General features: G+C 46.4%; 1 protein-coding gene across 5 annotated transcripts in view; it reads right to left on the minus strand.

Annotated features, from left to right (window-relative positions):
* gria4b (glutamate receptor, ionotropic, AMPA 4b) overlaps window positions 1-26,862 on the minus strand; it is a 113,097-nt gene that overhangs the window by 55,306 nt on the left and 30,929 nt on the right. For all 5 annotated transcript variants that reach the window (XR_004790119.2, XM_035625187.2, XM_035625186.2 and 2 more), the window contains exon 3: window positions 2,355-2,594. Coding sequence is in view for 4 of the 5 variants with exons in the window: in XM_035625187.2 (XP_035481080.1) it covers window positions 2,355-2,594 (240 nt within the window). In the remaining variant the exon portion in view is untranslated. The remainder of the gene's footprint in view (window positions 1-2,354; window positions 2,595-26,862) is intronic.

Raw genomic sequence — 26,862 nt, forward strand, 5'->3', positions numbered from 1 at the left:
TTGTGCACAGTTTCCAGAGCCACAGAGCCGACAGCTAGCGGACCGTGAAGGAAATGTTCCAATGTCTAGTCCGTTCTAATGGCTCGTGGAGGTGCGACAGTATATAAGTCAGTGATGGACATATTGTCTCAGCTCATCAGCGTATATCTAGAAGGATCGATAAAAGGTGCCAAGAGTCAAGGACAAGTAACGATTGGACTGTTGTCTCTAAAGACGCCGACCGATATGGATTTTTGGAAAGGGCTGATGCCACACCGTTATCAGGGAGAAACTAGTTTCCGATACAGATGCATCGGCTGATATACATATATGTATATATGAAACTGGCAGTGATTCCTACAATGTCATTATCCTACAAATGTAATTTAGGCCTGATATTTTTACAGTTTAACCATAATTTATATCATAATTAAGTATAAATAACAAGAAAACACAAATACAACAAAATATAAAGAATGTGAATTAAGAAAATTAACATGAATGCGCATCTTTTCCGCATTGTTTTTTCTGTAAAATACAAGTTTTCATATCGGCAAACATAAACGCAGATACCGATATCTGCGAATATCGACTTTGAAAGGCAGATTTTTATCAGCCAACCAATGAATCGGTCGAGTTCTACTTATTTAGGGTTATTTCTTAATTATGAATATGTTGCTTTTTTTTACATGGCTCCTTTACGTGCTTTCAACCAGCCGGTCCTCATCGCCGTCCACTGCCTGAATTTGATCTGATTCACCAGAAAAGCATCTCCGGCGTCTCGGCCCTGTTTTAAAAAGCCAGGAGGAAAGAGTCGAGGGATACGACACGACAAAAGATGGTCTGTGTTCCTGTCACAGACTAATGCTGATCCTGAATCGGCTCTGAGGCCAGATTGAGCCGGGGCAACCGGGAACCTTTGCGGGCGTTTGGGAGGGAGCACTCGATCAGATACAAGTCGGTGTTGTTGAGAGGGAGAGGAGGCTTTTTTGACCCAGTCAAGCATGTACGACCTGAGATAAGAGCGAGGCAGGGAATGATTTGTTCTGAAGGGAGGCCGTCCCGGTACGGCCCCTCACTCTGCAGCCCCCTCTCCATCCAATCAGCTCCAACATCCACCGCGGTCCACAAAGCAGCAGCAGCAGCAGCGAGAAAGAAAGAAAGAAAGAAAAAAACACCCTTGACTGCCTTCTGGAAAATGTATGAATGTGCGATGTGGAGATGTGACCCGCGCGGTATAGCCCATATCCATTCTGTCTCGAAATGGAAACGTAACACCGAGGGGAGGGGAGGGGTGACTGAGTACAAAACCCATCGACTCTGAGAGGGCCCTATACATTGGATATTTGTTTTTGGAGCTGATATTTTTCCTCTCTGTTTTTCCACACGACCTTCGTTTCACTAAACATCTCCGTCCGGACGAGAACACACAGAAACCGCCCGCAGATGCTAAAAGGAAGCAATGTTCGGGGGCCAGTAGGTGGCGATGAAGTCCTCACCGGCGATTCGTCGAACACCACAGAAGAACTTTCCGAGCACGAGTGGTGACGGAATTAGAAAAATTCCATTTGGCACCCGTGTCGTCACCTTCATTTTAATCTAGTTGCAAACGTGCATTGAGACCTAGCACTGCTAAACAAACGTAGAGAAACCAGTGTATAGCCGCTATTGTTGTCGTTGTTGCGCTTGTTGTTTCTGTGGAATAAAATTTCGATGCCATAGTTTCCAAAGCGCATGTGCGTATGTGCATGCGGACACGCAGAACCAAGGAGAGATTTTTAAAATCCGTTTGCGTGTGGATGAGGGGGCCGGACGAGGAGTAATCGCTCCGCATTGGTGTGTGCAGGGTGACAGGTTGGGTGGGCGACAGAAAGAAGAAAAAAGGCCATATTAGACCTCGTCTTCCTCAGGAGCAAAGGAGGAAATTGGAAGACTTTATTCAGGAAAGGCTCAGATGGAGGACGAGGTCGATGGGGATGTATAGGTCAAGAAAATGAACAGAGGACGTTCTAAGTTCCTGTTCCTGTTTCCCACCGACAGTCAGCATTGGTATAAGACCCCGGTGAAACCATGACAACGAGGGACAAAGTAGTGGTTTCACCCGAGCCGTAACATACCCACATTTTAAACACACGATCAGAAAACCTCAAGACGTCATCTTGTCTAAAGAGGAGTCAGATCACAAAACACTCGCTGGACATCCGACATTTGCTCCCCGCAGAACATGTACGTTTCACGATCTGAGAACTAGAGAACTGTTGAAGGTCGTCATTTAGATGAGACGCACGACGAAGTGTGTGTGTGTGTGTGCCACCGCGGCATGAATCAACATAATAATACATGAGCTTCAAATAAAAAAAAAACCAAACACTCACCCCGGTCGGTGTCGTACAGGAAGACGAACTTGTTCCAGTCGTAGTGGTCGAGCAGCGACAGGAGCGCGCCCCGGATGGACGGCCGCAGCTGCAGCGTGAACTGGCTCTCGCCCTCGGTGGGGAAGCTGGGCGTGATGAGGGAGATGTGCAGGGCGCTGCAGAACGACGTCAGCGTGTGGACGGAGCGCTTGTCGTACAGGCCGAAGATGGCGAAGACACCGCGGGAGTACTGGGAGCAAACTGGGGAGGGAGAACAAACGCGTCCGATCAATTCATGTTGAGGGAAAAACAACACTCTGAAAATCATGTCAGACTAATTCATGTTGAATCAAAAAGGGCGAGACTGCAAATGAGGTGATGAGAGTAGATTGAGTTTCTTGGCTGGGCAACAAAAGGATGAGCCAAACGCTCGGCGGAGCAGACGGGAGCTGCAGAGCTCCTCCAAGACACACACTGTGTATATCATATTTATTCATATACGTATATTTTCTTATTCCCTTTTTCGCTCTTTAAATGTTATTATTCTGAAATCAAGCATCCACACGCTTTGCACAACAAAGGACATCGGCGGGCGCGTGAACCAGTTTGAGGATCTTCCATCGAGCTCAGTTCTCCCACGACAACTTCATGGTGAAGGAGCAAAAACAACAACAGCGACGACGACGACGACGACAACAACAACAACAGCGTCGTGCGCAACGAGGGCTCGCCTCCAGAGAACGGCAGTCTTTCAAAAGATACGAATCTCGGCACACTGCCAGGATCCGGGCGCGCAGTAGGCGCGACGTTTCCATTCCACTTCTGATGAACAGAAGAAGAGCTGCGATAGTCATCGGCGCATTCGGCTGACGCACCTGAACGCTCGCGTGTTTTCAATGGCCACGGGCTGCTGGGAAACGTGGCGCGGCCGCGAGCTGCTCAGCAACGCGGCTGCAGACCGCGTGAGAAAACCATTTTCCCGCTGATTACCAACTTGAAATCCGTTGGAGAGAGCCGCTGTGTGCGGCGAACAGAGATCAAACCCAAACTCGCCTCCAGAGCTCCTCTGCTCGCGAGCGTTGAATCATTCCCCTGGCTGGTGTGTAGATACCGTACAGTGCCCCCCCCCCCTTCAGAGCCGGCCCTAGCCTATATGGGGCCCTGAGCAGAATGTGATTTGGGCCCCTCCTCTGATAATGATGAGTTTAACATGCTGTTTCTGGTCACGGATGTTTTTTTTCCTACAGTACATATTTAAAGACTCCTGCCAGAGCAGAAGAGCAGGATGGAAACTTTTCATTTGCGTCAAGTCTACACATGCTGTGCTGTGAGAACACACACACACACACACGCGCATACACACACACACACACACACACACACACACACACACACACACACACACACACACGCACAAAGGATGTCCCGCTTAAGGAGATCTCCTCATTAAAGAAAGGTTTGTCTGTCTACAAGAGCCGTACTATAATTGCCCACTATTTCACACACACACACACACACACACACACACACACACACACAGACACGCACACACACACACACACACACACACACACACACACACACACACACACAGAAACAAAAACAACACATAGGTAAGATAATGAGCGTCCTCTGCCAGTTTCCCTGTCGGGGGGGGGGGGGGGGGGCGGGCAGCTCCAGACAGCTGCTTCACTGACAAACCCATTGTTTCGATGCAGAGCGTCGAACTCCGCTGTGCAGACAGAGAGAGAGAGTATTTTCTGATCTGCCTGCATCTTCCTCTCCAGACAACAGTCAGGAGAGAGAGCTGCTGCTGTCGTACACACAATTAAGGAACACGGAGGAGGCGCTGGATACCGACAGTATCGGCGGGAAAAGACAAGTCGAGAACGAACCGTCGCAGGGATTTCGTTTTTTTTAAATATCACGGCTGAAGTTTTGCTTTTTCCTCGGCCTCCGTGTTGGGAGGGCGAGACAAATGTTTTATCCTCCTGGAGCCAGAGAAGTCTGAGCTTTTGCCGGAAAAAATGACTAAATGCTCCTTTGAGACTCTAAGCGGGGGGGGGGGGGGGGGGGGGGGGGGGGGGGGGGGGGGGGGGGGGGGGGCAGGACGGGGCCACTCGTTTGACTGACAGCTGAGCGAGCAGCGGCGTTTGGACCGAGCCGCATGTTCTGCTGCTACGGAATGAAAAAAAGTTAAACAGCATCCAGGTGATGGATGCTGACATGTGAAAGGACACATACACACCCACAACGTTTGGTCCAGATCTTCTGACGCCTGACAGGTGTGAAAGGCTTCTTAACCCTAACCCCCGGACCACGATCAAGATCTATGGTCCGACCACAAGAGGTGGTCTCGGCCCGGATCAAACTGAACCATGGGTTTGGTTCAGTAGCAGCGTGGAGACACTGTTTCGGATGGTTCGGAAACAACAGAAGAAGAATAAGAAGAAGCAGAAGAAGAAGAGAAGCAAAACAAAATATCGAATTGCAATTTCCATCCCTCGATGATGATGACGTTTGATGTTGGTGATGCTGGTGAAAACCATGATGATATGACAGAGCATTAATACGTAAAGACTCACTGCCGGCCGAACGCCCGTCTGCCGACCAATCAATGTCAAGCGTACGTAGACGCAGCCCACGAGGGCGATGGCGACGGGACGTTGGTGTGTCACACAGGATTCTTAAGTGCGCTGCCCAAACTGCAACGTGAAATTAAAAACTATCAGTTCATCAGCCGATACGAGACTGATGATGTACTGTACAGGTTGACTTGGTTCAGGCAGAGCAACGGCACGTTTCAGATTGTTGATACGGGCTGATGTCATGGAAACAAAATAAATATTCAAATAAATTAGTTTCAGATCATCAGTTTGGGCTTGTGTGAGAGCGCGGGTCATTTCACAGAGAAGTTCTGTGGGATGAAATTCGTTGTGTTTGAGAATCAAGTCAAAGAAGAGAATCAGTCAAGTTTGCACAGTACTGTGCGTCCACACCTTCCCCCCTGAGGACCACTCAGTGATTACATTGTGTGTGTGTGTGTGTGTGTGTTGAGGGAGGGATGAAGGCTTCCTGAGAGCGGCAGGGTCGTGGTAGACAGAGCGTCCACTCAACCAAGAAACGGAGTCCAGAGGTTGGAAAATCCACACAGCCCCACTGATGTCCCCCCGAGGGACGGGATGACATCATTACACACAAACACAAGCACAAACAAATACACACACACACACACACACACACACACACACACACACACACACACACACACACACACACACACACACACACACACACACACACACACACACACACACACACACACACACACACACACACACACACACACTCTTCCCTGAATCCTCATACGTCAGCCCACACCCTCTCTGTACACGGTTTATTTCTGTTTGGCAGAAATACCAGCTTGAGTAAACAAAAAAACCTAAAAAACAGAACAGCTGATCTGAGCTCAAAACCCTCAAAGTGCGTCTCCCCCTGCTGCGATCGCCTCTAATTACTGCCGGAGTTGCACTCGAGTGTATATTTAGGACTGAAACGGAGGAAATAGCGACAACAACAAAATGCCACTATGATCAATAATTCAACGCTCATTAGCATGTCTGAAAAAAATGCTACCGTCCCGAATAGTGACACGTTTCATCCTGGTACTTGTGTCGAGTGAAATGTCCGTCGGGCGAACGTCCATCTGGCTGGTTATTGGCTCGTTGGTAGAAATTGATCCCAAGAACACGTGTTCTTTAAAAAAAAGGTTAGTTTGGCTTTTCCAGAAGACATCCCTGTAAGAGCCCATGTGGATCATGCAGAGACTTTTATTCTGAAGGGGACATTTTAACATTTTTTTCGTGTTATTTCCCTATTTCCTATTTTTCCAACACTCCTTAAAGCTACACTGTGTAATATCCAGAGGAACTTAATCACTGATATTGAATATATTGTCCATAACCACGTGTTCATAAACTGTATGTATAATCACCTGCGAAACATAACTGAGAAGAGTTTGTCAAGATTAAACTCTTTACTAGAGTGGAGGGAGGAAATAGAAGGAATTAAAGTAAAGTTCGAGCAATCGAGTCATTCGGGTCATGTGTCATGTTCTTCTTCTTCACGTTGAGTTCAGAGATTTTATTCTGTCGGTGATTATCATCACACAGACAACGAGTCAACATGGAAATTAGAAAAAAGTGAGAAAGACTGTGAGGGAAAATGTGAAACGGACAATTAAATATGTGCGACTGACTGGATGTAAAAGTAAAAACTACTCAATCTTTTCACTCAGTGTTTAATTAATTAACTACTTAGTTACACAATTTGGCTAATTCTAATTCTGATGGTCGCAGCTTCTGGGACTGTGCAGACAAGAAGAATAACAAAAACATGGCAACCTCATTTTCATGCCCCAGAAAAGAGAAGAAAATTATATTTCACGATTAAAAAGACAATTACTAAAAACTGTCAAAGGGACTCGTCCTCTCGTGTCCAAGCCCCGATGGGACATGTCCCACGTGTGTTCCGAGACGCGCAGCTTCACAAGAGGGAAGAGAAATGTTCCTCTGCAGCGAAGCGACAGCGAATTCCATCAAGAGTCGAGCTGCATCGGACAAGAGTTTTCGCTGCGTGTGACCTCGTCGCCATGTGACAGCAGCAGTGCTGACAGCGAGTGGGCGGCGGCCACTGGTGAGACGGGCGAGAGCTCCTGGACTGGTCCATTTAGTCCCCGCACTGGCAGTGACCCCGAAACAGCATCCGCTGGCCTCACACTCTGCTGCACAAACAGGTCAGGGGAGCGCCGCACACACACACACACACACACACACACACACACACACACACACACACACACACACACACACACACACACACATACACACACACACACACACACACACGCACACACGCACACACGCACACACACACACACACACACACACTCACACGCACGCACGTACACACACACACACACGCGCACACGCACACACACACACACACACACTGCAGCTCTTTCTGATCAATGGGCCAGACTTTTTTTTTTTTGGCGTGTGACACACTAAGAGAGGCTCTCCTGTCATTTTTGGTTTCAGTCTGAAGTCCTACATCGGTTCCAGTGAGAGAGAGAGAGAGAGAAATAATTTAAAAAACACAACCTTGTGTGAGGGAATTTTACGCCTCGGCCTGAATCTTTCGACCGCCAGGATGATCTGATCTAATACTAAACTATTCGCTAAGGTAGGATGAGCTTCTCTGATCTGCTCCTATTGACCCGCCGGATTTCGTGAGGCTAAACTGCCTCGTCATCAGCGCTCGCTCGGCGTAACCCCCCCTTCCTATTGGTCCCGCAGGTGTCAGTCAGGCCCCGCCCACAGCGCAGGGGCAGTTTGATGGTGACTGGCCCCGACCTCTGCACCCGTCAATAGAATCGACCTCAGCTGCACAGAGCAGACCTCCATTATTTACCTCTTGTTTCAGGGCAAAAAGACATCCAGGGCAGCTCGCCGCCCGGCAGGCAGGCCGCTGGATTTACAGTTATGGCAGTTTCTTATCTTGTTTTTTGTGCAGTTTTAAATCATTTGCTGGCGGAACTTGTTCCTCTTAGGATTTAGTGAGAAAGAGGAAAGTAAAGTTTGGCCTCGTCCTCAAAATCCAGCAACTCTTCAAACTCCACAGTCCTAAATTATCAATTATTAAGTCTTTCCAAATGTGGAGTACTTCACGGCACGGACGGTGCAATACCTCGCTAATGCTAATACTAAGAAGTAGGGCTGCAACTAACGGTTACTTTCATTGCCGATTAATCTGTCGATTATTTTCTCGATTAACGGATTGAAATTCGATCGAAAAATGACGGTCGTGTTTCCCAAAACCCCCGAGATGATGTTTTTGTTTAGTCCACACGCCAAAGATATTCAGTTTACTGTCGCAGAGGAGCAAGGAAACCAGCAAATATTCACATTTAAGAAGCTGAAATCAGAGAGTTTGGACTTTCTTTTTCTTGTTAATACTACTTGAACCGATTAATCCATTATCCAAATAGTTGGCGATTAATTTAGTAGTCGATTACTAATCGACTAACTGTTGCAGCTCTTGTGAGAAGTGTGTGTGTGTGTGTGTGTGTGTGTGTGTGTGATCATGGTAATGAAGTAGCGTGTCACAACATGAGCAACAGTCTGGATCACTGATGTGTTTTTGATCGATACATTTTTTTTTTTTTAACAGGGATACACAGGAAAAGAACAAGAAAAGTTCATCTGTCCATCTTTTTCCCTGATTCACATTTTATCTTTAACTTGGTTTCAAGCTGCTCGACGAGCTGCCCGGAAAGAATGAGAGTAATGTATGAAAATTGCTCCCATTCCACAGCACGTTGGAACAAAACGGTTCCTCAGACGCAGTAGTTTCTCTAGGGTTGACATGTTTTATATTTTTCCAACACAAGCGTATCAGGTGTCGGAAACTCTTCTCACACGCTTAACTGGTAACTGGAATTACGAGGGAGAAGCCGTTCATGATTTTCTATCGTCATCATCATCATCATGCGATGAGCAGCGAGGCGTCTTCATCGAGAGAGGAGGTCCGTTATTAAAAAAAAAGGCCGATGGAAAGGACACGAGCGAAGCCCCCACCCCCAGCCCCACCCCCGTGTCCGTAATAGTTTCAGCAAAGTAAAAAATCAATACGGGCCTCTTCTCTGAACGGTCCCGGTGAAAAGAGACCCATCACTATTTCACTGAGCAGGCGGCCATTTTGAAGAGCGATCGCCCAATTCCCCCTCCCTCCCTCCCTCCATCCCTGCCTCCCTCCCTCCCTCCATCCCTCCCTCCCTCCGTCGCCTCCCTCCCTCAATCCCTCCCTCCATCCCTCCCTCCCTCCCTCCGTCCCTCCCTCCCTCCGTCGCCTCCCTCCCTCAATCCCTCCCTCCATCCCTCCCTCCCTCCCTCCATCCCTCCCTCCATCCCTCCCTCCCTCCATCCCTCCCTCCCTCCCTCCATCCCTCCCTCCATCCCTCCCTCCCTCCCTCCGTCCCTCCCTCCCTCCGTCGCCTCCCTCCCTCAATCCCTCCCTCCATCCCTCCCTCCCTCCCTCCATCCATCCCTCCCTCCATCCCTCCCTCCATCCCTCCATCCCTCCCTCCCTCCCTCCCTCCCTCCATCCCTCCCTCCGTCGCCTCCATCCCTCCATCCCTCCCTCCCTCCCTCCCTCCGTCCCTCCCTCCCTCCGTCCCTCCATCCCTCCCTTCCTCCGTCCATCCCTCCCTCCATCCCTCCCTCCGTCGCCTCCACTGACACAGCGTCTGTCAAGGCACCAAGCGGTGGCTTCATTTAGACTTTACTTTAATTTAGAGCTTTAATTACTCGGCTGAATGGACGCTCACCGCGTCGGCTGGACAACAAACGGTAAAACTGCCTCATAACATGCAGATGAATCATGATAATTAGAGTCGCTAACTCGCACATTTATTACCTTTAAACTGTTCCGCCGCTAAATGATGGACTGTAAACAAACAGGTCTGTCGAGTGTCTCCCACAGAGACGTACTGTACCGACTAACGGGAGCAGTTCACAGTTTGAAACCTCATTTGTCAAAATTTAAAACCAGCCCGAGTTGTGTTTTTCAAGCAAATACTTCAGGTCTGTCTTTGTTGTAGACCAGGGAAATATTCAAAGGACAAACCTGATGAATATTCTCATTCATAGTATATACATTTTATATAAAATGGTACAGGAGACTGACAAGACTTTACAAAGCATAGACAAATGTGACAATCAAAGTCTCTACTTAATCAGCATAGTGTTTAACCTTTCATTACTACGGCCCGACCGATATTATCGGCCAACCGATTTGAGCCTTTAAATGTGCATATATGTTAATATTTTATGTAAAATAAGCGTTTGCTATCAGTTCTATGCATTTGTTTGCATATGTATTTTCAATTTACAGATATTTATGATAAAGTTCATGGTTAAACCGAAGTATTGAGTCTCAATTACATAACTTATTTGTCATGAAGGTTTGATAACGACATCTAAGGAATCATAAATCAAAAAATAAAAAATATCGGAATTTTGCACTCCCAAATATCGATATCGGTCGGGCTCTATTTGAAATTTAAAAATCCTTCCAAAGATTCCTAACCTGATGTACCCGGTGTTTTGACAGAACGAGCGGGGAGGGTTCCATTATAAACTGTTTGGAACTGTCTGTCCGTCACGGTCGATCACGGGAGAAGACGGAGAAACACTGTTTCCATTGAGAAAAGTATTTCAGTGCAGCTCTTTACTTTTCTTTCAATGATGAGAACTGATTCTCCAGCAGCATCTGTTCAAACCTCTGTTGGTCACAAACAGCCACTTGTCGCTGTCGTCACGCCTACGACACGCCTGCAGCTCCTCCCTCATGGGTTTCGCTGACGGATCTGAACCACTGTGGTGAATGAACCTCGCAGCCTGGCGACATGGGAGTCGCCTGCTTCCCTCACACGGTTAAATCATTCGTGCGATTCTGCGGCATCTCTAATTCTTTGGTCCAACGCATAACTTTCTCCAAAATATCCCACAATTCATAAAACGTAACCGGGCTTTGTGGAGACGGAGACGGAGAACAGTGACCAGAGCGGCTGATTCAGGTGTTTGCGTGACACCGGCAGGTGAGAGAGAGCGGAGCCACAGACGTGTGCAGCGTCTGAAGGTGATACAAACTATATGATGCCAGTGTGTATGATGCATAACAACACACACACACACACACACCACGTCTCGTCTGCCTGCTGCCGCCGTGCAGTTACACCTGGCACCTTAATGCACACAGCTGCCTGACTCCATGTGTGTGTGTGTGTGTGTGTGTCGGATTGAATAAGGCGTGCGTGCCATGTGCTTGTGTGCATTCAAGTGCATGCTACATGCATGTACGCCTTTGTGCGCACGACTTCTCCTTTGGCATCAGACACGTGCACACACACACACACACACACACACACACCACACACAAAGAGAGAGAGAGAGGGCGAGAGAGAGTCCCACTGGACATCATTGCAGCACATACCCACATAATGCATGAGCGCCACTGACAGACCAAGTCTCTCTCTCACACACTCACACACGCACACACACACACTCTCACAAACACACACACACGCACGCACGCACGTACGTGCAGCGCCGTATTCTGTCTGCTTGACTTTGTCTCCCACCATGCCCTGGGTTACAGAGCGGTGGTGCAGGGCGGGAGAGGGAAGATGAAGCTCTGCACATCATTTACACTCCTCCTCCTCCTCCTCCTCCTCCTCCTCCTCCCTCCTCCCTGTCATAAAGTCAAGCAGCCTGAGGATGAACACTAAGAGAACAAGAGGTGTGTGCACATGTACGCCGGGAAGGCTGGTTTAAACCCAGGGCGTCACAGTTAATCGCATCCACCAGAGTTTTTAATCGAATAAACATTTGAAATCTTCCCGTTATACTTTTTGTCTTGTTTTGACTCCTGCCAAGAAGAACAAACCTCCAACGTTCATATATATTAAAAAAAACAACCTCTAACAGCAAGAAAACAACAGGAAAAATGAACGTACGTGAGGAATCTATTCAGAATTGCTCGTTACCGCGCTGCAAGTAAAATGTAATTAAACAAACTGCATCCATCCCATCAGATGGATATGGGCCTTGGATATTGACAAAATGTGTGTGTATATATGAATATATTTATATATATATTGGCGACACACATAAAATCACACAATCAGAAAGGGAACTGGAGCTATACAATTACATTAAGTGCCTGCTGCGGCCGGTGGAGTCCTGCTATACCGAAGCCATCGGCCCCCGTGGGGGAGACGGCGTATGACAGATGGGTGAAATACAGCCGCGGCCGTAAGTCAGTCACACAGCAGCCACCGAGCTGCTGCTGCTGGCCCCGTGGCCCCCCCATACATCAGCCATAAAACACACATTAGGTTTCTCCGAATCAAAAGGATTCAGGGAGCGACAGCTAATGCCGGAGCAGAGATCCTCGGAGGGATCGCCGAGAGGCACAAACCGCTTCCAACTGCGAATATTTAAAGTGCGAGCAGCGAGGGGCGAGTGAACTAAACTCCCGGTAAATCCTTTACCACTTAGCATCCATAAAACATGAGCCGACCAGGGGGAGGGAGAGACGGAGGGAGGGAGAGTCATCGGGAGCTAACAGCCAATCAAACTGGCCCGGCTCGTCCTTGATGACATCTCTTGGTCTCTCGTAGAAGAGAAAGAGGCCGCGCGGGAAAAAAAATGAATTCCTTTGCGAGGTTCTGCCAGATGAAAAACGACACCTGGTGACGTAATGTGTAGCCGCGAGGGGTATTTCCTTTTTTTTCCCCCAGAGAGGACATTTGGATTAGTCACAGCAGAGAAAAGCGCCGGTGTCACTTATGACACGAGGCTCCGTTTGATTCTGCAGGGATCATGAAGCCCTGGTCACACCTTTAGGTTTTTGCTTCCCCGTTTGTGGATATAATCATAATTTTCCCCCTCACATTATCACATTACATTCATTTCGCTGACGCCTTAGTCACCTGCCCTGACCGGGGAATCGAACCCTGACCTTCTGTCAGGGGCGGTAGCCCACTGAGCTATTCCACCTGCAAATTAATAGTCTGCACGCCCTGGCAATACTGAATCCAGGCACCCAGGTATCCTTACTTTCCGGGTCACCATGACGACCACGCGGTCTTGCAGAGATCAGGAAACAACACGCAGCAACAACAACAAAAAATCGTCCTACGGTTACGAAACCGTAGCGCGGGCCGGCGTCGAGCAGCGCTCCGCGTTCTCCATCAGCAAATGAACTCTCTATATATTTCACGTTCACTTAAATGTGAAAGGAAAATCAATAACAATATCTGCACCACATTTTTCTATTGACTGTTCCACAACTGCTTATTTAAAACCAAGCGTACGAGGCGGTTCAGGTCGTAATCTCACTGAGAGCTTTCGTTTCTCTCTCCTTCCGAATGAGTTTGACTGAACCGAGGGTTTTGATAACAACCGGAGTCACAAAAACCCAAGAGATCAAATCAATTTCCACCTTATGAAACACATGCAACACTGTAGCTGACTTGGTAAATGACAAAAGGTCCCTTCTTTGAGAAACCCTCTCTTTTCCACTGATAACACTGAGGAGATGTTGTGTGTGACGTTTTCATTTCTGCAGTCCTGTGTCCATTAGTCACGCGGCCGTTTGATTATTATTTCTTTTTCAGAGGAGGGTTTGATCGACAGACGGCTGCCAGATATTGACAAAGTGTGAAAACCCGACTATTACGTCCTGCGCCACGAGCCGGTTTCCCTCTGAGACACTTCACGCTAATTCACGTCTCAACTCGGATTCTTCCACCGCAAGGGAAAGTTCATACCTTCACAAAACTGTGAAAACCACGTCGGCAACTTTCAGCTAAGGCATCAAATCTTTTAAAGGGGCAGTAAGAGATTTTGATCCAACGCACTTTTTGGAAAAATTCAGCTCAATAGTTCCTCACGATTGCGCGAGCTGTCGGTTCTGTGTGTGTTTTGCTTTCCATCCATCCATCCGTTAGCTTTACTGCCTATAATTCTGAGGGTTTTCGATGGAGTCCAATCTCCACCATTCAAGGCACAAAGACAGAAATCCAGGACTGTGGACGCAGGATGTCTGAGGCTGAACTACCAATGACTGACAATCTCACTATCAATGACCACTATATAAACAGGAAATTAGAGCACATGCATGAATAGTTTACATTTGAAAATTAAAAGTGTGTTAATAGTCGATCAAAAACAGGGTTATTTTCGGATTATAGGCTAAACTTAAATTCTTATTCTTCTTTATTACAACTGTTATTTGTGTCGGTATTGTGGGGTTGTCAATTTAACAGTAGGCCCATCATCTATTCTGCCTATGGATACTAATATTGTTTATTGTTCCGACTGGGCAGAGTTAAATAACCCCCCCCCTCGCCTTAACACTTAGTCTTGTCAAAGGGAAAAGTCTAGATTTATATATTTTATAAGTATGTCCTTGCCTTTTTCTCATAACCTATAACAGCACGGAGCCCATGGTACAGTACAAAGCGAGGTCTCTTATTGAAAATGTCCCTCTGTAGCCTTGATAAGTGTCGACCTATTGTTCTCACGATTTTAAATATGATGCTTTGTCGCCCTCAGAGGTGTGTGTGTGTGTGTGTGTGTGTGTGTGTGTGTGTGTGTGTGTGTGTCCTCGCAATGCAGCTGGAAGCCAAACTCTCCCGACACACGCGTGCATGAGCATGTCAGCGAGAAAAACCCAATAAGCCGCGGCACAGCTCCCCTGACGATCACTGCCGCTGCTTCATATCTGCACAGTCAGATTTACAGCAGCTGCCAGACATTTCTCTGCTCCACAGGTGACGTGGCCAATAAAGTCGTTTGGTTCGTCCAATACCGACATTACTCGTGTCACCCAGCAGCTGCTGTCGTTCACCAACACATGCTCCCTCTGCGTCAGACACCACAAAATCAATTCGTAAATATGCATGTTCAATAATTTGGTACGGCCAGCGAAAAGATCTTTGAAAAATTGTAAATGGCCCTTGATAGGAAAAGTCAAGGCCCCTCTGCGTTGTCGCGGCAGCCAGTGATGGAGGACGGGGGCTGCGTTAGCATGTTAGCTAATGGTTTGTGACTCACTGGATGGTCAGAAAGCACAGGCTGAGCCTGGGGGAAGAGCTGCACCACGAGGCCTCCCCCTCCGCCCCACTGTCTGACCCGCTCAGTTAGGTGGCTGCTGGTCTTCTGTCACGCCCCCCCCCCGGGGGGGTGCTGGGGCCCAGCTCAGAGCTGCACCCTGGGGCCCTGACTGGCAACCCCATGGGAGAACATTATCATTAATAGGATCTGTTTTAGGTCATGGGAGTGCACACACATGAGCGCATACACACATGAGCGCATACACACATGAGCGCACACACACGTGTGTGCGTGCGCATACCGAGACGTCATGGCAAAGGGCGTTCAGACAAGAGGAAGCACACTGGTCGAAGAAACACTCTGCTTCACTGATTCTCGAGACGGCGTATCCTCCCTCCCTCACACACAAACACACACTCAAATAGACACACACACACACACACACACACACACACACACACACACACACACACACACACACACACACACACACACACACACAAGAGCTGGGAGATTCTCAGTCTGAGGACAACAGTTCTTTTTCGGCTGATGCTGTCAGATCCGCTCATCCTCACAGATGCATGGGACTCCCAGAGAACACACATACACACACACACACACACACACACACACACACACACACACACACACACACACACACTGGACTCGGTCTTATAAGAGCAACTGAGTAAACAGTGTGAGAATAGGATTTGGGCAAACAAACATGAATATTCATGACATGCAGTGTGTGTGTGTGTGTGTGTGTGTGTGTGTGTGTGTGTTTGTGTGTGTGTTTGTGTACGCAGGGTTCGGGGAGTCTGTGTGTGTGTGTGTTTCGTGGGCTTGAATCAAAGCTATGAGTCAGGAAAAGAAGGGGACATGAGGATGAAGAGGTCCAGGGCAAAAGGAGGACACAGGACACGGCGAGCGGGCGGCGCAGACAGCGATATCTCTGCACCAATGACGATCCAGGGTCGGAGACGAGCTCGTTACCTCCCTCCAACTCTGCGGCTTCCCACCTCTGCTCCCGACATGATTCAGCCTCCCTCCTCCTCGTCCTCCTCCTCCTCCTCACTCGCACACTGTATTTCAATTACGTCACACTTTCTTCTTCCATTCATGACGGTGTTAGTCATGTTAATCCGGTGGCTCCTTTTTTTAAAAAAAATTTTTTTTAAGGAATTAGACAAGCGTTCTTTTCAGTAGGCGACAAGAAACAGCAGGACGGAGGTGATGAATGAAGTGCTAGCAGCAGGATATACTGTAGGTGATGTCCCGCCAATGTTCATGTTTTTTTCTCTGTCCTTCCATCCAACACTTTGGTGCACATGGGGATATTCAAGGACTGCCGCCGACTGCCTGGCGTTTGACACATGAAGCTGTCTTCATCACGTCAGAATTTCCCCTTGATTTAATGGATGTCCATGAAATGTACTGAGCACACTCCTGCTCCCCAGGGGATGAACCCTCTCGGTTTTGACCTTTACTCGTGTGACACCTTCAGGACAAAAATTCACATTTCCACAATGAAAATCCATAATCTAGTGGCTAAAATGGAATTTTCACTGAGCCTCCTTTTTCTAGTGTTGATCTTTTTATTTTTTTAATTTTTTGCCACTCTACGAGTAGTTAAATGATGTCGTGCAAGGTTATCATCTCATCTTGGACGGGGTCCTCAAACAATCGCGTACGACAAAAAAAATGACATTAAAGTAACAGAAAAAGACAAAAATAAGGCAAGAATTGACATTTCAACAAACCAAACACTCAATAAAGTGTCAGCTACTCAATGTCCAACACTTTTCTAAATGGATCTTACAGACTTTAGAAAAAACCTTGTTCGCATCTTCATCCCTCTTTGGTGTGGGTCTCGTTACAGTTGATGCCAAATGAAAAAATTAACTTAATTAAGTGTTCATACAGCGCTTGTGCTATACATACAGTACAGCACTACACTAACACACACACGCACACACACACTTGATGGTGCATCAGGGGCCATTTGGGGTTCAGTATCTTGCCCAACGACACTTGTGCTGCGTTTACACCGAACGCGATGCAAATTCTCCGCGCTTAAGCGGAACATTCGCGTGACGTGATGCCCAGAAAGCCAATCAGCGTCGAGATCCTCCCGACGACCGCCTCCGACAGAGCTTTTTGTAGTTTTTAGTCTCTATTTGCTCAGTGTTTTGGGTTGACGCTCTGAAATTCTGCCCTCAAACCTCGTTGAGTCAATCCTTGTTTCTCGCTGCTGCAGGCCGACACTGCCGGTCATAACCCAGCGTACACCACCTGCCAGGCACCACAGGGCAAACAGGCGTCACAGAGATTAACTGACACCTGACTGACGCAGTGTCAGTGAACAGAATTCCCATTGCTCTTGTCTTGGATTATAATGTATGATGCATGGGTGCTCTCAAGAAACTGCTGTCAGTGTTATTGTCAAAACACTTGCCTTGAATATTGAACACAATGTGAGATATTACAAAAATAAAATGTTCCATCTTCACGCGTGTAGGAACGGGGTCCAGTCCCGTCCCACAGCTGACATGTTCGGTCCTGCCGCCACCTCGCACTAACCACTGTAGAGACATTTGTCCTATTTTTAGAAAGGCACTGAAAGCAGCTCAGACAAGCAGAAAATCCCCCCCCCCCCCCCCCCCCCCCCCAACAAAAAAAAGCTAGTTATGCGGGAAATAGCATGGGAGAGGAAAGGGGAGGACGGGGGAGGAGGAGGAGGAGCGGGGGGGGAGCGCAGGCAGTTATTTACAACTTAAAGAAAGCGTCAACTTGGATTGCCGGGGAGTTTTAGGAGGAGCCGCAATCCCTCCGCTGCCTTTCATCAGAACGAGGGGGGAAGATGCTGCGGTGGATTTATGTAAATTCAGGATATTTTTGTGAAGTATATAAATCTGTTGGGGGGGGGGATTATTGTCCTACACAATAAGACAAGGAGGCCAATAACAAGGTCAGAGACAAGGTCATTATCTCGGTGGCAGACAATAACGTCCGGGAGGCATCGAGCCGCCGCGAGCCGAGTGTACGGATGTCTATGAAATCCTCCTATCTTTTTCCCCATTTGCAGCTTTTGTATCAGCTTATGTCAAACAAACTGTGCAAAGAGTTTGAATTTCACTCGCTTTCTCTTGAGTGCGGGGGGGGGGGTTTCCCTTCCGGAACAGGAATGTCTCGTTAAATCTACATACAGCAACAGCGCCGGAGAGAAAAACAGCACCTCAAGAAATTCGTCGCACAAAGATGAAAAACTCATTAAAAAACAAAGTGAATGTGCACAGAGAGAGAGAGAGAGAGATTCATTTAGTAATGAAATGCTTTTACCCTTGGGTGGCGAACATAGAAGGTCATGGAGTGGATGAATAAGACAACAGGAACCAACCGTGACCTTCAGCACACACACACTAACACACACATGCACACGCACACACACACAAATCTCCGAGTGTGTACATGGAACAAACAGAGACCTAAAAAAGAAAAGAAAAACTATCTTAGAGTGAAACAAGCTGCCTCCTGCCACAGTATATGTCTTCAGGACAACATCTTACCATCATAACGCGCACACACACACACACACACACACACACACTAAAAACCATACAAGCCCCTCTGTCATGGTTGGCAACAATCAGCGTTAATTATCAGTTTGACCCTCTGAGATGAGCAAACATTAGAGGTTAGAGAAGAGAGAAGAAGAGAGAGAGAGACACAGAGAGAGAGAGAGAGAGAGAGAGAGAGAGAGAGAGAGAGCGGCGATTGAGTCACGGTTCTTGGAAAGCATGCCTCCATTTAAAAGACCACAACTTGCGACCAGATGCCTGACCACGACGCCTCGGCGCTGCACCAACTGGGAGCAGTGAAACAAACCAACAGGAAGTGTGTGTGTGTGTGTGTGTGTGTGTAAAGTTATTACCGTCCTCGGCAGGCAGGCAGGGTTTTGCAGAACATCGGGAGATAATGCTTTCACTGTTGCGCAAAACTTTTTTGTTGCTCCGGGTATTTTACCAGAAACTTTTCCCGCCATGGCCCCTATTAAATTTTCTTGACAAAAATGTCCCAGTGAGCCCCGCGTGACAATACAGCAGGACCAATACACTGCATGCCGCAGTGGAATTATTGCCATGTCTTGCCTCCTGCTGCTCTATACCAGACCCGCACAATGTTCCGGTTTGCGAAATGCAAACTCGCCTGAAATGTCTGGACACAATTTTTGGGACATTTTCCGGAGTTCATATCATATAGTGTGTGTGTTCACAGGGAATCATTGAAAAAAGGTTACACAATTCACCCCCCAATGCTTTTCATTAAGTATGTGATAATCAATAAATGGGGGAAAAGATCATTCACCTTACAACATGGTGTACCAGAATTTTTCATAACTCAAAAAATGACATGCAAACTGGTGCAATAATCATCTCTGTTGAGCCAAAGCGTTTGCTATTTTAGTGTGTGTGTGTGCGTGGAGGGTTTACAGTATGTGATGTGTGTGTGATGAAGGATTGAAGGTTGAAGCTTGAAACGGCATCACTGGCAAACACCATCTGGATGCTCAGAGGAGCGTGGACACACACACACAGACACACACACAGACACACACACACACACAGACACACACAGACACACACACACACACACAGACACACACACACACACACACAGACACACACACACACACACACACACACACACACACACACACACACACGAACAGTTACCAGGTCTTTAAGAGTAATTATTGAAAGAGAGAAGACGACGTTCTCTTTCCTCCCGGCGCTTCCTGGGATTTAAACTGACAACTGTCAAGCTCTCACGCGCCGCTGCGTCTCACTTTCCACTGTTATTGTTGTGAAATATGCAGCGAATGTAAAGCTAGACAGCCGTGCATTATTAAACCCCAGACCATGAATAACGCAGAACCCGTGTTCCTCGGTACAAATCACTGCACAATCAAAGTGCCAGCTCTCACCTTGAAAATGAGATGCTGGCCGACGTAGCGCCAGGAATATATTATGCATATATTTTTTCTTTCTGTGTTAATAAATGTGGAAGAAAAATACACACACTTTTCACCACAGACTCTAGAGAGAATTTAAGCCTCAGATCCTCAGTCTTATCTTTATAATCGTCCTTTATTCACAGGCTTTCTTCGCTAAGAATTCAATATGCAGAGGCACTATTCTACTGTAGCACTTCAGCTGCTTTTACCAAGGTGGTTATGTTTTCACCCCTGTACATTTGTTTGGCGGTGGGTTGGCTGGTTGGTTTGTCTGTCAGCATGATTACATAAAAAAAACTTGGTAGAAGAATGGGACAGATTGCGATATTTGGCATTAATGGACATTTTATCACCAATTTTCCAGTTAATAATTCACGGATTTGGAATGAAAAAAAATCTGGCATATTTAGCGCACTGATCTTTGAGGGTGTGCAATTTGGTGCAGCTCGAAATAAAAATGTGGATCTAGCGGGCTTAGATGTGGTTTCGTGAGGAGACCGTTGGGACTCTGCTGAGGAACGCTCTCTCCTGAGTGCCATTCTAGTTTGGTATTCTTTATGGCTGTTTGTCTTTGATTTTAATCACTCACTCACTTAACGATGAATAGTTTTGTCACTATGGTTACATAATGCTTGTGGGTGACGCATACAGAAAGAGTAATGCGTCCATAGAGGATTCATGATTACAGGGTCTGATAAACTCCAAAAGGAGTCAACAGGTGGACGTGTCCTCACATCTGAGGACAATTCGTGTGGCCATGAATTTTGGGTTTAGTGCAGACGTTCACACAGAGGTTAATGGACAGTCGAGATTAAAATACTGGCATCTCACAAAGATCTCTTTTGCAACAAGGGCACAGACAGAAACATTTGAGATATAAATTTACGAACAAATTACGTCTGTATGAATCAAATGTTAAGGCAGGTTTAAAGACATCCTCCGTGACATCAAATCATTACTTCCTTATTGTGATGCTGAAGCAAGATTTTGAGATGGGACATCCTGAAGGATCATTCACTAAACCAACTGGAGGATGAGGTCAACGTAAGAGGGTTTTTTTAGGACTTGACAATGATCCAGCGGGTTCAAGTCGGCTTAGTCTCCAGAGGTTATCCCGTGGGCCGATAATGTGCCACGGTGCGTTGGCTTCAGTGGTCCGCGTTAACCCCGCAGTCGACAGAACTCTACAGGAAGTAAACTCCTTCTCATACAGCTGCACCAGTGGGTCATAAGTGGCCTTGAAAATTTAGAAATTTATATGAATCATATTGTTCTGCTGCAGAGGTAATTCGAGCCATTCACATTAGCCCTGCAGAGACTGACGCCATCGTGTCACGTCCACCACAGGACATCCAGATAAAGTCGGTGGCTGAACACATAACGACTTGCAACAGTCCAGTCTTACACTAACTCTAATGACAGAAGACTTTGAACCTGTGGCAGGAGCACCTGGTAAAATGTCACCTTCTATCCTCACGGGTATATTCGGGCTCAGTTCCAAACCACACACTGTATATACCATCTGTTATCCCCCGTGTTTTCCCTTCTTTGTCTCTCTTTTCCTTCAGCTTTCTCTACTCCCAGGTTACTTTGAACGCGTCTGTTCCCAGCAGAATCGTTCCTTTTGTCGGCTCTGCATTTGTTCCACTGCTAAATGTAGTCTCTTTCCCACTGTGGAGAGGAGATGATATGGTGGTGGTGGGTAACGCCGGTCCTTTGGTCTCTTCTCCTCCTTCTGCTGCTGTTACACTTCAGTGAAGCTCAGTGCAGTGAATTGGTTCAGCCTGTGTGTTTAATTGCTTTCCACTTTCAAGCAGCCTCCCCGCTGGCCCAGACAGAAAGATTCATACATCAGATGATTGGGGGGTGAGACTCATGAAACTGCTACTGTGGTATTTCATTTGGGACACAATTCTGCACTTCACTTTAAAAATAAAATAAAAATAATCCAGTTCCACAAAACGGCCTGATGCCCCCCTGCATCTTGATGACCTTGAGCTAATGCCCATGTAGCAACCAAAGGGAAGCTAATACACGAAACCCAAACTGTCAAGAGCGTCACGACAGACAATCATGAGTCAAAATATGAAAAACAATGCTTAACAGCTTGAGGTGATGCAAAGTCAGGAACAGATTTGTCTGCACAACCTTAAAAAATCCTCTATACACAAAGACACAGAGACAAGAAAACATCCAATCAAAGAACAGGGATGTTCCGACGACTTCACCTCTTCTGGCTGCTCAGCTGGTTGTTCGATTTTGTGTGTTCTGTGTTGCAGATACTCAGTATTTGTGGTCCTGTCATCATTTATTGGGAACTAAAAGTGTGTGTGGAGATCCTGGTACTCCACGCATGTTGTCCTTATCATTGTCAGCTGGGATTGGCTCCAGCCCCATAACCATCAAAACATTCAACATCTTATCTTCTTGATTTCAATCCTTCACAAATCAAAACTGCTCATTGACTTTGTCATTGTGGGCTGTGATGAAATTTGCTGCTACTTGGGGCCGTTGGCAGTTGGTCTGTCTGTTATAGCTTGTTATTAATGCTACGTTATTAGCCCTCGACAGGTACACCTGAATCAACTACAGATTTGGGTCAAGACCATCAAGTCAAGACCATCAAGTCAAAGTCTTAAACCTTGTGTTGAGTCTCAATTCTTCTCGATGTGAAAGCACAGTAAGACGCTGGACAGTCAATCATCAAAAACAACGGGCGCTGCTGACTGCGTATGGTTCACCGTCCAAAAAGTCACTCTTCTCCACAAACACCGCTGCCTGTTTATCTCTCCGCTGTATCAGACCACCAGCATTCTCCATCCTGCCCGTCACCCTTCATGCCTCCAAGCTATTCAAGGAGATCCGTCTTTATTGGTATGTGCAGTGCAAGACAGCTGGACCTCTTCGTTTCTGTATAAATCTCCATCTGGGGCCCGACAGCGGCGACTCCGACCTCATTACGGCTGGTCACGAGCGTTATCAACACCATTTGGGCTCAGGATTTATCTCCTCATCCCCCCGCTAACAGAGGAGGCTCACACTGCATTGAAATCGATGTCCTGCAGAGCTTGTATGTCTTCACCGTAGGAGCTCAGACCAGGTTAAATGAAGACCATTGAGGTTTCATGAAAGGCTCAGGTCTGCCAGTAGCTTGTGTTTGTGCTGGCGAAATTGCAAGCTTTGGGATTTTGTCTTTGGAAGAAGTGGAACTCTGGAGAAGTGATGTTTACAAGTGTGTATTTATGTATCTATCGTTTTTAACCGACAATGTCTACCACTTTAGTCCAGACTAAAATTTCATGGTCCCCATCGGATGAATCCTACTGTGGTATTCTCCCTACAATTCCTCACATCACAAGCAAGTTGGCCTTTTTCATGAAATGTGATTCAAACACGCATATTGCCCAGAAGACGAAGGACTCTCGACCGTTCCTCACCGAATTTAAATTTAGGTTTACGGCAAAATGTTTGAAAAACTAATGACACTTCCATCAGTTGTGCTGTTTAATGCTAATTAGCATTTATCTCATGGCACCACTTTGCCTATAAGTGAAGCTTTACAAAGCTGCTGACATCCTTGTAGACATGTTTTTAGCAACCTTGGGTCTATCAATTTGATAAATTGCCAATTCCTTCCACATTACAAATGTTAGATATGTAAAACTACATAAAAACTAATTTGTATTTACTTTACTTGCACAAAATGGGAATGGCAACAATCAAGAGACCAGGGCACAAACAGAGAGCCGACAGTATTAAGTGTTTGTGACACCAATACATTACCCTCTGGGTTTTGCAACACTATTATTTTGTCACTATGTCATTTGGTCAATTTATGTGGCTGACTTGTCAATGTGAATTATTTTTGTGTCGTCCTTTGATTAAGATTTAAGTCGAGACATTACCTCAAAACTGTTTTGAATGGATGTTCCCATCTTTACATTTCAATCATTATTATCAGCTCCATTCTGAGTTTCCCCCCCAAAAAAATCAAAGCTTTGTGGAGCTTTTTAGAAAACCTCCCTGCTTCCTTTTCCAGGGATAACAAGGAAGACAGGAAAGACAATAATGGGTCTTTCTTTTTTCTCTTGCATCCGTCAAGTGTGTTTGACGTGATATCTAGTGTTTGGAGAACGAATCCACAATGAAAGGACACAGTGGATGAAAAACATCCTGGAGGTTTATCACTGACTCAGGGGGAAATACTGGGCCACATGTTCGAATCCATATTGCAAACATTACAAAAAGCTGTTGCTTTTTTCCTGACTTCCTGTCACTTAAACTTTTACTTCATACACACCGTGTCCTGCTGTTACTTTGCTGCTGTGACAACCACTTTTCCCTGCAGAGATCATTAGCGCTTTCACCAGTTTTCTTGAGGTCTTAGAATAAACAGAAACTGCAAGAGACGATACGCACCTGCCTGGAGTTGGTCTCTAGTTTGGTAACAACACAACTCCATTCCCCTCGTGCTACCCATCAACATCAACGAGAAGCCCTGCATGTGTGTGTGTGTGTGTGTGTGTGTGTGTGTGTGTGTGTGCGCGCAGGTGTGTTTACATTTTATATTAGGCGAGTGTCGAACGACATTAGAAAAAGGCCTCCGTCCCCCGAGCAAACTCCTCCTGCGCCGTGTTTCTGTGCCTATTATGTCTCGGTCCCCTCAGTCGACCAAAACGGGCTCCAGCGTCCGTCTAAAGAACATCTAACAAGGACGCACAGCGTCAGGGTTGGCTGCGTTTTATCGTCACACACAAAACACACACGGGCGCACGCACACAAGCTGTTAATGAACTATGACGAAAGTGGGATGGGGCAGGTTTCTCATACTGTCGGCGGTGGTTTAGTGCCGACACTAAAGTGAGGTGGTGAGCGCAGTAAAAAGTACACAAGCTCAACATCAGCCACAATTCTCACGCTTCAACTTTATGCACATGGCACTTTATGATTCATGGCAAAGTACATGTCATTGTTTCTAGGGCTGCAACAGTTAATCGATGAATCGATTAGTAAGCGACTACTAAATTAATCGCCAACGACTTTGATAATCGATGGATCGGTTCAAGTAGTTTTTATGAGAAAAAAGATCATAGTTCTCTGATTTCAACTTCCTAAATGTGAATATTATCTGGTTTCTTTGCTCCTCTATGACGGTAGCTGAATATCTTTGGTTTGTGGACAAAAGCAAAACATCGATCAACATTTTTCACCATTTTATGGACCAGACGACTAATCGAGAAAATAATCGACAGCTTAATCGATTATGAAAATAATCGTTAGTCGCAGCCCTAATTGTTTCCAAATTGCAAAAAAAGACCTGTGCTTGCTTTCATTTCGACTCAGTTTGAATCGATTGCTGTTTTGTTTTGTTCTTTACACCTATTGAAGTCAGGTGATGATGCAAAAAAAAACAAAAAAAGGCGGAGGGAGGTTATTGGTCGATAAATTTTAAGCTGGAAAAGGACAGACGCTCATATACACTTCACTTGAAACTGCTTTTATCTCACAGGGGAGGTTTAGAACGCAGGTTTAAGGAACTTTGGAGGAGCATCATCTGGCCTATCTGCCTCATTAACCCACCCTCAGCTCCCCACGGAGACAGGAAATAACACGGGCAGGAGGCCTGGGTGCATGCAGTGGGACTGATGTGTGCGTGGCTTTGTGTGTGGGGGGGTGTATGTGTGTGTGTGTGTGTGTGTGTGTGTGTGTGTGCGGACAGATACAAAAATGGGCCAAAGGAGCTAAAGGAAATCACGTAAAATGATGACGTGCAGAAGGAGGAAGCAAGAAAATAAGAGCTACTAAAGAATGACTGCAGGTCGTGATCTTACCGCCATCAGACAACACTGAGTCAACGTACGATGTCATTTCACATAATGTGAATATCCTGAAATCAGACAACATTTCTGACCGACTCCTCACAACCGCGTCTCCTAAGTATCAGGTTTCCAAGCAACAGCCTTACATCAGCAAACAGAATTGTAACCAGATTCTTTTTTTCTTTACAATAAGAAAAAGCTTTTTCATTCATGTACTTGGCAAGTTGCAATTCTATAGGCGGCGACGTGAACGGTAAAATGTTCCCGGACAACGGAGATTTAATTTTTTTTTAATCTAAAAGATCTGATCTGTTTTTAAGTGACTTCAGTTTTCTTATAGACCTTTTATGGTTACGTTCAGACATTCATGGCTAAGTTTAGGGAAAGATCTTACGTCTGGTTTTAAAACAGAAAAAAAGTTCAAAATGACGTCATACACATTCAATATTTTCATTTAAAGCCCCAGCGTGTAATTTTCTGGCGACACCTGGTGGTAAAGTTGCAAACCGCAACCAACTGAGCACCCGACAGGGGACACTTTAAACGCACCGCCGATTCCATTTCCGATTTCCGGCAGCGTCTGAAAATTCTACGTGAACGCGGCGTGTTCTGGACCTTTTTGTTCACGACGTAGAAAAAAACATGGCGACTCACACGGAGGTCGGGTCCACCTCATGTGACTATATTTAACTCGGACAGTTAAATATGGACAGCGTATTCAATTTCTGCGAATAAGTTCTTCTAAATAATACACACGGTAGCTTTAACTAATATTCCAATCGTTCCGTGGACAAAATAGCTGCTGTTGACCAAACCCGTATCACACAGGGGAGTTGGGATTCGAACCCTGGACTGTGGGGGGACAGTCAGGCACCTTGTCATCTGTGGGCAACATGTGCAGTCTGCAATATGTCTTTCAACGCATATTGTGATATAGTGTATTGTGTGCACCAACCAGGAGCAGCTCTCGTGATTTCCTTGTATTTTGTACAATGATAAATGATGTCTTTCTA

This window comes from Scophthalmus maximus, chromosome 2, assembly GCF_022379125.1.
Source record: "Scophthalmus maximus strain ysfricsl-2021 chromosome 2, ASM2237912v1, whole genome shotgun sequence".
In the NCBI taxonomy this organism is placed as follows: domain Eukaryota; kingdom Metazoa; phylum Chordata; class Actinopteri; order Pleuronectiformes; family Scophthalmidae; genus Scophthalmus; species Scophthalmus maximus.